Source organism: Danio rerio, chromosome 7, assembly GCF_049306965.1.
Source record: "Danio rerio strain Tuebingen ecotype United States chromosome 7, GRCz12tu, whole genome shotgun sequence".
NCBI classification, from domain to species: domain Eukaryota; kingdom Metazoa; phylum Chordata; class Actinopteri; order Cypriniformes; family Danionidae; genus Danio; species Danio rerio.
This window is the reverse complement of record NC_133182.1, coordinates 33,111,883-33,125,222: the sequence shown is the minus strand read 5'-3', so window position 1 is coordinate 33,125,222 and position 13,340 is coordinate 33,111,883. Positions and strand designations below refer to the sequence as shown.

Below are 13,340 nucleotides of genomic sequence, written 5' to 3'. Positions count from 1 at the left end.
ATGTGAGAGGTAGAGCTCTGTAAAGGACAGATCTGCTGGGGCTCTGCTGCTCCTGCCCTACTTCTTCACTGCTATTTCTGCTCTTCAAATCCTTCTTTCTCTTCATCAACCCCCTCACTTCCAGCTCCCTCCTCAGCGTTATCCAGTTTTTAAAAAAGCTAATATGAATAACATATTATTGGTGGCGCAGTGGATAGCGCTGCCTCACAGCACCGCACAGCAAGAAGGTCACTGGATCGAGCCTCGGCTGCGTCAATTGGGTCATGTCTTGAGGTCGTTTGTTTTGATGCGATTTACCTTGGACAGGAATCACTGGACTGATTTGTCAAATCCCCATAAACAGGATAAAATAAAGTAGTGGCTGCTTTAGCTTTAGCTCTACTATAAAAGATCTGGGTGTCATATTAGACAGCAATCTAACTTTTAAAAACCATATATCCCATGTCACAAAAACTGCCTTCTTTCATCTGAGAAATATCGCTAAATTACGAAATATGCTATCCATCTCAGATGCAGAAAAGCTAGTCCATGCTTTTATGACTTCGAGACTGGATTACTGTAATGCTCTATTTGCTGGCTGCCCAGCATCCTCTATTAACAAACTTCAATTAGTACAAAATGCAGCAGCCAGAGTTCTGACCAGGTCTAGAAAATATGATCATATAACCCCAATTTTATCCTCCTTACACTGGCTGCCTGTTAAATTTCGTATTGAATTTAAAATATTACTTCTCACCTATAAAGCTCTAAATAATCTAGCTCCTGTTTATCTAACCAACCTTCTGTCTCGCTACAAACCAACTCGCTCCTTAAGATCTCAAAATTCAGGGCTTCTGGTAGTACCTAGAATAGCAAAATCAAGTAAAGGAGGTCGAGCCTTCTCTTTCATGGCTCCTACACTCTGGAATAGCCTTCCTGGTAATGTCCGAGGCTCAGACACACTCTCCCAGTTCAAAACTAGATTAAAGACCTATCTGTTTAGTAAAGCATACACTCAATGCATCACCTAGCGGGTTCCACACTGGCTTCTACATCTTGCTTATATACACTATGAACAGCAGCTACGCTAATTATTCTCTTTATTCTCTATTTTCACCTGGGGATACTCATCCCGAGGTCCTCAGATTAGGCGGAGTCACTGATTGGATCCAAGACCAGCGACGTGATGATCCCAAGGATTCCATATCCGGGACCAGGCCATATCCTGAGCTGCTGCTGCGCTGATGGTCGTGGGGAGTGGAGAACATGAGTCTGATTCCAGCGACGCTCCAGGGACAGACGAGTCTTCATTGAGGCCATCTTCCAGCATAAACCACGGCGAATGAAGTTCTGCACAAGACTTTTGGCCAGCGGAGAAATTAAAATGGTCGTGCCCAACTGAGTCTGGTTCTCTCAAGGTTTTTTTTCTTCACTCCCATCAGGTGAAGTTTTTTTTCCCTCTCCGCTGTCGCCACTGCCTCGCATGGTTCAGGATTGGTAGAGCTACGCATCGATGAATTTGCTCTTCAGTGTTTGAACTCTCAGTAATGATTAAATCACACTGAACAGAGCTAAACTGAACTGAACTGAACTTAAACACTAAAACCTGAACCACACTGTTCCAGTTACTATGACCATTTATGTGAAGCTGCTTTGACACAATCTACATTGTAAAAGCGCTATACAAATAAAGCTGAATTGAATTGAATTGAATTGGCTGCAGGTTGAAGGAAAGTAGTGGAGTAAAAGTACCAATACAGCACTCAAAATGTACTCAAGGGAAAGTAAAAATGCAAAAATTTTTAAAACTACCTAGTAAATGACAATTTTGAGAAAAACTACTCATTTACAGTAATACACGACTGCAGGCTGAATATACCTAATTCAGCCATGTGTTAAAGGCACGGATCACCTAAAACATGAATATTCTCTCATAACTTTCTGTTTTTCTTATAACTACAAGTGGTTTTCCTTAAAACTTGTTTGCTGTTACCAGAGGAACCAGACAGCAACCCTTAAAAGCACAGGGAAATTTGTACATACAGTACGTGATTTTCAAAAAAGTAACACTTTAGTTTGGTCACACTTTATTTTATCCATTAACTAATAAGTTTTAACTCAATAAAGTACCAATTATTTTTAATAGTTATTAAAGTAGTAGTTGGGTGACACTATTGCTCAGTGGTTAGCACTGTCGCCTTACAGCAAGAAGGTCGCTGGTTTGAGTCGCAGCTGAGTCAGTTGGCATTTCTGTGTGGAGTTTGCGTGTTCTCCCTGTGTTCTTGAGTGTTTTCTCTGGGTGCTGCTCCGGTTTCCACCACAGTCCAAAGGCATGTGCTGTCGGTGAATTGAGTAAACTAATTTGACCGTAGTGAATGCGAGAGTGTTTGGGTGTTTCCCAGAGATTGGTTGCAGCTGGAAGGGCATTCGCTGTGTGAAACATATGCTAAATAGATTGGCTGGTTATTCAACTGTGGTTATCTTTGATGAATAAAGGGACTTAGCCAAAGGAAAATGAATGAATGAGTGAGTAAAGTAGTAGTTTGAGTTTAGGTATTGAGTCGGATTAGGGCTGAGGAATTAGATCATACCTATCCTAAACAACATCTTAAGCATGTAATAAGCCAGTAGTTAATAGTGAGATTAATACTTAAACTAAAGTGTTACCTTTAATTTAAATTCTTATGCAAATATGCGAAACTTTCCCATCAACCTGTATATACATATAGCAAAGGCAGATATTATAATGATACATATTACAATATTTACATTCTCTGTTATCTGTAAATGTGTGAATGCCACAGTTTACAGAGAGAGCAGGAGCAGCTCTTAAAATACCATTATGCTGGCTGTGTTAAGTGTGAGTGGAGCGTTTAGAATAAAAAGCAGGGCCAAGAGCATAATGATAATTACACAACTCGTATTTCTCAGGAGACCTCAGAATTAGAAATAACTATACGACAGGGATGGATATAGGCACCGTCTATGGAGGACAGAATGTTGACTCACCTCTAACAGTGATTGTGTGTGTGTATGTGTGTGTGTATCATGGAGCTGCGGAGTGTTTGCCGTGCTTCTCTGCAACCGTGGCCAATTCAACAGATGCTTTCGCTCTATGTGCTGGTGAATCTTACGGTTCTCTGCCCAAAGTCAAATGGATGGAGCTGATAATCAAGGCCTTTGTGCCATCTGTAAACTCATTACAAGAGAGACTGCGCTAAAGAGAGAGTGAGTAAACGAGAGGAAACTGAAAGCTTAATGTACAGAGTATGCTTTATGGACACGGCGACTAGCATTTAATTGGATTCTTTATCCATTATGTGTCTCACTCTCATCTAAACAATACAGATGGAGCAGATGAATGCCTGAAAAACATTTTATCCCTGAAAACAGTGTGCCAATTAACAGTAGACTTTGTATTGATTTATCCTACATTCATCCTCAGACCATCGTACAGGGTGTGTGTGTGCGTTTGCAAAGGAGTCGTGCGAGGAGAGTGAATGACTGCAGCTCATTGCAGAGCGCGATTCCTATTGTGCGGTTGCTTGGACACTGTTGCCATAGCAACAGGCTCTAGTGCAGTGTAAAAACACAGAGAATGAAATAATAAAGAGATTGTGTGAAAACAGAAGGCATAACCCATCCTTTCACTTAATGTCAACGGTTAACCATGATCACTGACAGTAAGATCACGTATGTAAACACAGGAGGGATGACTAAACAAACACATATCTGACATACTTGAGTTTGTTGCTAATAGTATCATTATTCATTGAGTGAGTTGTCACGGTTCAGTGCTTGGCACAAACTCTCATAACAATAGGATGACCCTGAGAACTATGGTCCACTGATATCACTGTTCAGACACAGGAATCGGATTAACTCAGGAGTTTTCAAACAGGGGTCTACAGAAAATGTAGACATTTTATGTTTTGTTTTACTTTTTTAACATGTTTTCTAGCATTCATTTGGTCTAGATGTATGTTGGTTTTTATTGATTTTAATTGTATTATATAAAAATATTGTGAAATAACTTTTTAAATATATAAAAGTTTTATAGGGGTACACCGTACAAGGCTAAATAATCAGCAGTCTTCAGTCTTAATTGATCCATCAGAAATCTGCTCTAAAAACTCTAGTGTACACTACCCGAGAAAAGTCTATCCATGTTTTAGGAACAACAAAGAATAACTTGACTTCTAGTTGATCATTTTGGTATCAGAAGTGGCTTATAAGGCCTCAAGATTATGCTTATTTTACCAAAATATAATATAATCCTGATTTGATTTTTAAATTATTTAATTAGGACAGTAAGGTCTAACTTTGCTTTGACAAAACTCTTGTTACTTAACAGAAATAATATCCAGTATAGAATACAAAGTCATGGTGGAGTGGAAAAAGAACCAATATTGTGTATGACTCCTATGAGCTCGGAGGACTGCATCCATACATCTCTGCAATGACTCAAAAAACGTATGAATAAGGTCATCTGGAATGGCAAAGAAAGCGTTCTTGCAGGACTCCCAGAGTTCATCAAGATTTTTTGGATTCATCTTCAATGCCTTCTCCTTCAACTTACTCCAGACATGCTCAATAATGTTCATGTCTGATGACTGGGCTGGCCATTCCTGGAGCACCTTGACCTTCTTTGCTTTTAGAAACTTTGATGTGGAGGCTGAAGTATGAGGAGGAGTGTTATCCTGCTGAAGAATTCAGAATTTGCCCTCTCCTGTGGTTTGTAATGTAATGGGCAGCACAAATGTCTTGATACCTCAGGCTGTCGATGTTGCCATCCTCTCTGCAGATCTCTCACATGCCCCGATACTGAATGTAACCCCAAACCATGATTCTTCCTTCACAAAACTTGACTGATTTCTGTGAGAATTTTGGGTCCGGTATTTGTGATGATTGAGATGCAGTTCAACAGATGATTCATTGCAAAAACCGACCTTCTGCCACTTTTCTAAATGATCAACTAAAAGTCAAGTTATTTTGTGTTGTTCTTACAACTGGGATCGACAAGACTTTTGTCAGGTAGTGTACAGTCGAAACAGCGTTATGATTACTGTGATACTTTTTCTTATTTCTCTATATTGATATTGATAAAATGAATCAATTTCACAAAAGAAAAGCAAATAAACATTAGTGTTACATGCCTTATATACGTGTAAAGCAATACTTTAATGAAGGTGTCAGCCAGAAGTTGCTGAGAGTTTAATTTCAGTATGTTAATATAACCGAAACATAATATTGAGTAAAGGGCAGGGCCTTTTTATCTATAGCTTTACATGAATTACACTATCCGGGGTATCCTTGACATCAAATGTCTTGAAAACACGTGGGTTATATTCCACATTATTCGTCGCAGGGATGTAATTATGCCATTTACACCATGAGAATTCCCTCCAGTCAGACTTATCAAGGAGTCAATGACACAATTACTCTCATAGACTAATAAGAGATTTTGTACCCAGTCTGAACAGACACAGCTATCAAGTCCATCTCTTCACTTCTCTCAGATCCATCTATACAATCTCTAAATGAGTGCTTCAAATGAAGGCACTCACCACCACTTACTCATGGTAAGAATGCTGAGAAGGGATGGAGTGGTTTGACATATATCTTATTTATGTTAGTCCGGCCCTCTCACTGTGTCCTCTGCATACTGCACGAGAGTGCTTGGTGGAGAGGCAGCAAATTCAGGGTTTTTTTCACTTTGTAATTTAACCACAAATCTACTATAACACTCAAATGAGCTGTCAATGTATTGGGAATCTGCATTGATGCACTCCATAGGCTATAGTTAGACCTGTGCCAGTAAACTTCACTCCCTTGATCTCAAAAAAGCTCACTTGCAACAGACACTAGAACAGAGATGCCCAAAGTAGGGCCCATGAGCCAAAGTTGGCCCATTGTAACCTTTGATTTGGCCCACCATCCCATCTGAGAAGATAGTGAGAAAGATGGAGAGGGTTGGGGCGAATGCCTTTAAAAGAGATCGTCATTTTTAATTTGATATAACCTTTTTTTGTTTGTTTCATTGCTGAGCTACAAAAAAAAAAAAAAAAAAAAACTGAAATAAAATATTTCAATGAAATGTTGTAAATGAATCTGATTTTTAAAAAATGTAAACAATGACACTTGACAGATCGGTGAACAAATCAAGGAAAAAACTAGTTATTAAATACTTTAACTTCTTAAGGCCTAAGAAGTTTAAGCCTTAAGGGCTTACTGGAACCAAATAAGAATAAAAACCTTAGTATCATCTTTTAATATGATTTACTTTCAGAAAAGAATTATGTCCATATATGTGGACTCGTGGTCTGAATTTAAAAAACTTTTTTTCTGATTTTTTTGTAATGCATATCTAACATAGTTTTTTTTTTGAACATGTATTGACTATAAATGAGTAAAAACAAAAAAAAATTCCCCTTTTTAAACAGTTCATATGCTGCACAACAGTTGCATAATGACACTGTATGTCTGTAACAAAATATAAACATTGAAAGTATTTTAAATAGCCCCTTAAGAGCTAAAATGTGCTGTCCATGGATGTGGCCACTAAGCCCTATAGGAGGTTAAATATTAAATAAGTAAGGAAATTGCCCATGGCAACTAAACTTTCCTTTGGCCCACTAGCCTCAATCTAGTTTGGTTTTTGGCTCTTCATAAGGAGAAGTTTGGGAACCCCTGTGCCCCTGTGTTATTCTTGTTAATGTACCGGGCTCTCATGCTGGATATACAGTGTGAATCCTGCATTTAGCTGCTCAAGTGGAACCAGAGGGGCTACACTTGTTCCGTGACCCAGATGGGAGATCACATAACACAGGGCATCTAGTGATGTAGGTGCATTTTGAGCATACTGTAGCAGCAACCAACTCCAATGCTGAAAACAGTGGTTTGATTCCTACTGACAGATACTAATGTAACCTCTTGTGTTTTGAGCATCTCTACTTTAAAAACGTAAACTACAAAAGTGGTTTGTGAAATGGTGTGTTTGATTGTTTATCTGAAGAAAGAAAGTCATATACGTGACGTGATTGTAAATTAATAGTTCAGTGAGCGCTGTCTTCTGGATGAGATCTTAAACAGAGGTTCTGACTCTCTGTGATTATTAAAAATCCCAGCATCCTGTAGCATCCTGGCCAAATTTACCCACTGGTCTCTGTCCATCATGGCCTCCTAACCATCCCCATATCATAATTGGCTTCATCACTCTGTCTTCTCTCCACCAATCAGCTGGTGTGTGGTGAGCTGTCTGGCGCAATATGGGTGCCGTCGCGTCATTTAGGTGGATGTTGCTCACTGGTGGTGGATAAGGAGATTACCCCCCCCCCCCCTCTTTCCCTATTGTGTAAAGCGCTTTGTGTTTCTAAAAAAGTGCTATATAAATGATAAATGTAAGGAATTATTAATTATTATTAATATTATTAATGAGAGAATTTTCCTTTTTTGGTTAACCAATCCCTTGAGCAAGAATATTCACGCATAGCTACTTACTTAAAGCCATACCATCAAATGTTGGATAACCTCCCAAAAGCAAACTAATAATTATTGCATACTGACATACAAGCAGTGTGTATTTAAGACAAGCTGATAGACAAAATCAAGAGTAAGCTATTGAATGAGCGTGCCACTGTTTATCTGGGTGGATGAAATGTATCCTCGCAGGAGTCGAATGGAAAAACATATAGACATGCAAAAGATTGCATAGGGCATTGGTCGTTATGCAACCATGGTGAAGATGTGTGTTTGTTTCTCTGTGCGTTTTTCTAAAGAGACGGAACAGAATGCAGCGTGATGTGATTTTATAATGTCTCCAGATGGTTGAGCTGTATTTGAACGATTCCCAAATGAGATTTTGAAAACAGGTTACATGTGTGATTTCAGGCAGGTCTAGAAACACGGTGAGGTGGAAGGAAAGAAAAGGTTAAATCACATTTCTCTGCTATTAATTCAGAGGGAAAACACTGAAACAAGTGTCCTTACCTGCTCTGTTCATTTCTAAAATCTCCTCTTGGGCAGCAAGAGCGCAGTGTTCGCTGATTTGTGGGCTGTGGTGGGGCGAGTTCATGGCAGACTTACAGTAGTTTGCTGAGCCCAGCTGAGGGGCACGGGGAATATGCTTGTTCTTTTTCTTTGGTAGCTTCTGCTTAGCCATGGCTAGAGAGTAGTACATCCCAAAGTTATTGACGATGACGGGCACAGGCATGGCGATGGTTAACACACCAGCCAAAGCACACAATGCGCCCACTAACATACCTGACCAAGTCTGAGGATACATGTCTCCATATCCCAACGTGGTCATGGTCACGACAGCCCACCAGAAGCCAATGGGAATGTTTTTAAAGTGGGTGTGCTCGCTGGCACGTGGATCATTAGGATTGGCGCCGATTCGTTCGGCGTAGTAGATCATGGTGGCGAAGATTAGCACTCCGAGAGCAAGAAAGATGATGAGCAGGAGGAACTCATTGGTGCTGGCGCGGAGAGTGTGTCCCAATACACGCAGTCCCACAAAGTGGCGAGTCAGCTTGAAGATTCGGAGGATCCGAACAAACCGCACCACTCTGAGGAAACCCAGAACATCCTTGGCTTCAGAAGAGGACAGCCCACTCAGGCCTACCTCCAGGTAAAATGGCAGGATGGCCACAAAATCGATAATATTTAAGGTGTTTTTGATGAACTTTTTTTTGTCTGGACAGAAGGTGACACGCATGAGGAACTCAAAGGTGAACCACACCACACACACTCCCTCAATGTAGGTTAGGTAGACCACCGTCTCTGTCTCCAGGTGAAACCTTGAGGTGTTGTCTTGAGTGTTCACATATGTGCGGTTAATGATGGGGTTGAAGGCCTCGTGCGTCTCCAGGCAGAATGTGGTTATGGAAACCAGAATGAAGAACAGCGATGCAAACGCCACCCACTGCAGGAGAGAAAGAGAGAGAGACGAAATCAGCAAGTAAAGCAATATTCATTTAAAAAGCCCTTTGTTTACATCCAAAAGCAGCTTTCCTTGGGGGCTGTACACATATTGTGTGCTCAAGTTTGTTATTTCAAATGAAGACACTATTTTAACAGGCATACATACAGTGTTTCTAGTTGAAAACATTTTTCAGGATGCCACAGTTGCACTGAGGATCTCGCAACAAGAACTCTTTATATAGATATACAGTACACTATTAGTCAAAAGTTTAGGGTCAGTAGGATATTTAAATGTTTTAAAATAAGCTAATCCTGCTCACCAAAGCTGCATTAATGTCATCAAAAAGACAGTACAAACTGTACAATTGTGAAATGTTATTGCATTATAACTGTTCAAAACTAGTTTATCATTTAATTTAATCATTTATTCCAGTGATTTTATAATTCATTTTCAGCTTCATTACTGCAGTCCTAAGAGACAGATGATCCTTCAGAAATTCCTTCATTCATTTTCCTTTCGGCTTAGTCCCTTTATTAATCAGGGGTCACCACAGTGGAATGAACCGCTAACTTAATCAGCATATGTTTTACACAGCAGATTCCCTGTTTCCCTGTTTCAGCTGCAGCTGTTTCCCATCACTGGGAAACACCCATACACACACACTACGGACAATTGAGCTTACCCAATTCACCTATACTGCATGTCTTTGGACTTGTGTGGGAAACCGGTGCCCTCGGAGGTGAACCCATGTGAACATGGGGAGTACAGCAACCAGCAACATCCTTGCTGTGAGGCCATCGTGCTAACCACTGCGCCACAGTGATGCCCCTTCAGAAATTCACTCTAATATTATTATTATTATCATTATTAATAATATCATTAATGGTAAAAGTTATCAAAGGAATAATAACTGGAGTAATAATTAGATTTGAAACTAGATACAATAAGAAAGCAGTTATTTAAAATTAATAAATATTTAACAATTAATTTTTTTTTTTACATTTAATAAATGCCACCTTGATGAACAGAACGGTTTTCTTTAAAAAAAAGAACAGCTTCAAATTGTTGACTGATAGTGTACATGTTTTAGTGATATAAGTAGACTGATGCAGAGCAGCCAAACACTACATCGCTTTTTAATTTTCTCCATAAGCAAACTTGTATCATAAGGGTCGGTGGTGGTTCCTGAATAGCAAGAACAAACATAAAGCGTTGTCTGCTTGACAAGCAGCACCTAATTATGTTCAAACTAAATTAAAATGCCAAATAGGATGAATTTACACCCCATTTCGAAAGTAAAACATACTTTAACGTGTAGTGTAGGTAATGCAGTTTGTGGGTTAGAGGGGGCAGTGTTTTGATGTTATCTGGTTATGTTGTGGTTCTGTGGCTGCTGGTGTTCCATGCTGTATGGTTAAAATTAAGACAGTTAAAGTAGCTAGGTTAATGTCGATTTAAATCAATTAAAATTAAATAAAATATTAATGTAATATTTTGGGCATTAACAAGTCTGTTATATCTGGTAACACTGGTGTCATGCCTCACATTTGCTTTTACACATGGTTTTGTTAATAGCCCCTGACATTGCAGGAATGTACATTTGCTCTTCACCATTTATGACCCAATTTGTATAGGCTTTGATTAGAAAATAACTCTTAGTCTAGAGATGATTTTTTTACAAATTTTTTTTTTTTTGTAATGTTTTCAAATCTATTTTTTTTTTTTAATATCACAAGTTTCTTTGTAAATCATACGGACAATTTAGCCTACCCAATTTACCTGTACCGCATGTCTTTGGACTGTGGGGGAAACCAGAGCACCCGGAGGAAACCCATACGAAGGGAGAACATGCAATCTCCACACAGAAACGCCAACTGAACCGAGGTTCGAACCAGCGACCTTCTTGCTGTGAGGCGACAGCACTACCTACTGCGCTACTGCCTCGCCCCTCATACAGATTTGCTGACAAATATTTTGTATTTATCACTGTTTTAAATAAAACTTTAATTTTCATATTTTATATTATTGTGTGCCATTTTAAAAGTTTTAATTGATATTTTTGGACTGTTTGATACATACTTGCAGAATACACATATTAAATTGTTTAAAAAATTACAGAGCCATTTGAATGGCAGAGTTGATCATGTGGGGATTTTGCCTGACAAACGATCTGACCAGAGTATAGAAGAAGTATTGTTTATAATCTATAAAATCCAATAAGGAAAAACTTGGCAGCTATTTTAAATGTAAACAGCTCTTAACAGTGAACACACACACAAACAGAAAAGTTAACAGAATGGCAACCAAAAGAACAAGTCTAACCCAACAGAGCAGCACGTCTGTGGTGTTTTTGATGTCAACAGAAGGTGGGTTCATTTGGAAAAGTATAAAATAAAATAAAAAGGATGTCCTTATGTTTAATGGCATTTATGCCTCAGTCTGTTGTTCGACAACAACATAGGATCTGGATCACATTTTCTTTTTCTCACATCCGATCATTCCTTCTCTGACTCATTCATTCTCCTTGCAGTTTAATGATACTCTATGCCAAACAATATTTTGTAGTTTGTTTCTCCTTTTTATGCCCTAACAGTCTCACACTACCTCAACTAAATAAATGTGGACTGTTGCTCCATTACTCCTCTCTGAAAGAAACTTGAGCTAATCAATCACTTCAGCATCAGTTACCACAAGTGCTGTAACAGAAGAAGTCACAAACCAGAATGATGTCACAACTACTACACCCAATATGGTATCCTATACATTACACTGTGTATTCTAATTAGTTTTAGAATGGAAAAATGAATTTGTAAATCATAAAAGGAAATTTGACCCTGTGCAACTGTTCTTTCCTTTAAAACAACCTCAAGAATACATCCTCAAGCTGTCCTGCCAAGATTTTCTTTTCAATTTCACAGTATATTAATATTATTGAAGTACAATGAGTTCTCTGCCTGCTAGCGTGTTCTTCCTTTTCTTTACAGGTGAGCAGAATGGTCCGCATAACATGGCCTTGTGCAAACCTCCTACAGCAAGTCCCACGCATGACGTCTTACACCAAGACCACACGTCTGAGCAACACATCTAAACTCTGAGGTGAACCTCAATGCAGCAACACCCCAGCTCAACTTACAATTTCAGAATCCACACTAGTCAACATTTGAAGCAGATCATCAGCTTTCATCAAAGTGTCCTGAAACTATTCAACAACACCCTTTCTTGTCTTAGAACAATTTTGAAAAACTTTTTTGATCCTCTTTAATTGTTGACTACTTTACACTGTAAAACATTCTGACAGCCTAAATTGTTTAGTGGAATCAAATCATTTTTTTTATTAGGATCAAGTTAAAGTAACATAAAAACTGTTGTTGTCATGATTTATTGTCATATATTTTTACAGTGTAGTCTACTGTAAAAGGAGCAGTGAATGGTAGCAGATAAAATTTCAACTTTTCCACATTGTAATAAATCTTTACAATTTTATTGATGCTTTTGTTGATAAAAAGGTTAAAAACTTTGATAATGTGTTTAGAATGTTTTTATAAAGAATTTAAAAAGTGTTTTCATTTAAAACATTAAAATAAAATTCACTAAAATATTAAGCAGCACAACCATTTTAAAGCATAGTTCACACTAAAAGGAATATAATAATTCTGACTTCAACTGTATATACTGAAGTCTGTTGGAATCCTGTAGCCATTAGCCATTAGCTATGTTTCCATCCACCTATTTTTATGCGCATTTTGGATATGTGCATAAGTTTTGAAAATGGGCATACAAAACATATGCACATAACCAGTGCTTAATTTGTGAATTGCGAGGTCCAGGATCAGATCGGGGCAACAGTTCTGGCATGTTACCCGAGGAAGAAGAGGTGTCGCGCACGTAAATGGAGAGGGGGGTTGGGGGTGGAGGATGGCATTGTGTTGTGATGGATGGCGGAGGGGGGTCATGGGCGAAGTACTAAAGTGAAGACCGGGGGTGGGGGGTTGGTTGTTGCGGATGAAAGTGAAGAGGGTTGGGGAGTCGCGGAAGAAAGTGAACAGATGGGGGAGGAGCGTGGTTGAGGCGGGGGATCTGTAAAATGAGGTGCCGGATCAGATTTCAGAGGTGCCAAATCCAGAATCGGCATGTTCAGGAACAAATTAAGCCCTGCACATAACTGAGTAAAATGAATCAACCACTTTCCTGGAGAATCCTAATCATTTCAGTATTAGTATTATTAAAGATGATTTTATTAATTACCTCCAGAACTTTAAGAGGGTCTCAAGCCTTCAAATGCCGCCACCTATACATTGCGTCTCGACATTGTCTTCTTAGGCGCAAGTTGTTTATTAAATAAAGAAAAGATTGACGCAGCTTCTCCTATCGCAGCAAATTCCGTTTTTTCTGTTGATATTTGGTGCCAGTTAATCAGGAAGTGATGATTTTGTTTAAT

The 13,340-nt window shown here is 38.9% G+C and overlaps 1 protein-coding gene across 8 annotated transcripts in view; it reads right to left on the bottom strand.

Moving 5' to 3' along the window:
- The window catches only part of kcnc1a (potassium voltage-gated channel, Shaw-related subfamily, member 1a), a 61,472-nt gene that overhangs the window by 14,215 nt on the left and 33,917 nt on the right, over window positions 1-13,340 (bottom strand). For 5 of the 8 annotated variants that reach the window (XR_012382476.1, XM_005168894.6, XM_005168893.6 and 2 more), the window contains 1 exon segment: window positions 7,969-8,902. Coding sequence is in view for 6 of the 8 variants with exons in the window: in XM_005168894.6 (XP_005168951.1) it covers window positions 7,969-8,902 (934 nt within the window). In the remaining 2 variants the exon portion in view is untranslated. 8 annotated transcript variants of the gene reach the window in all.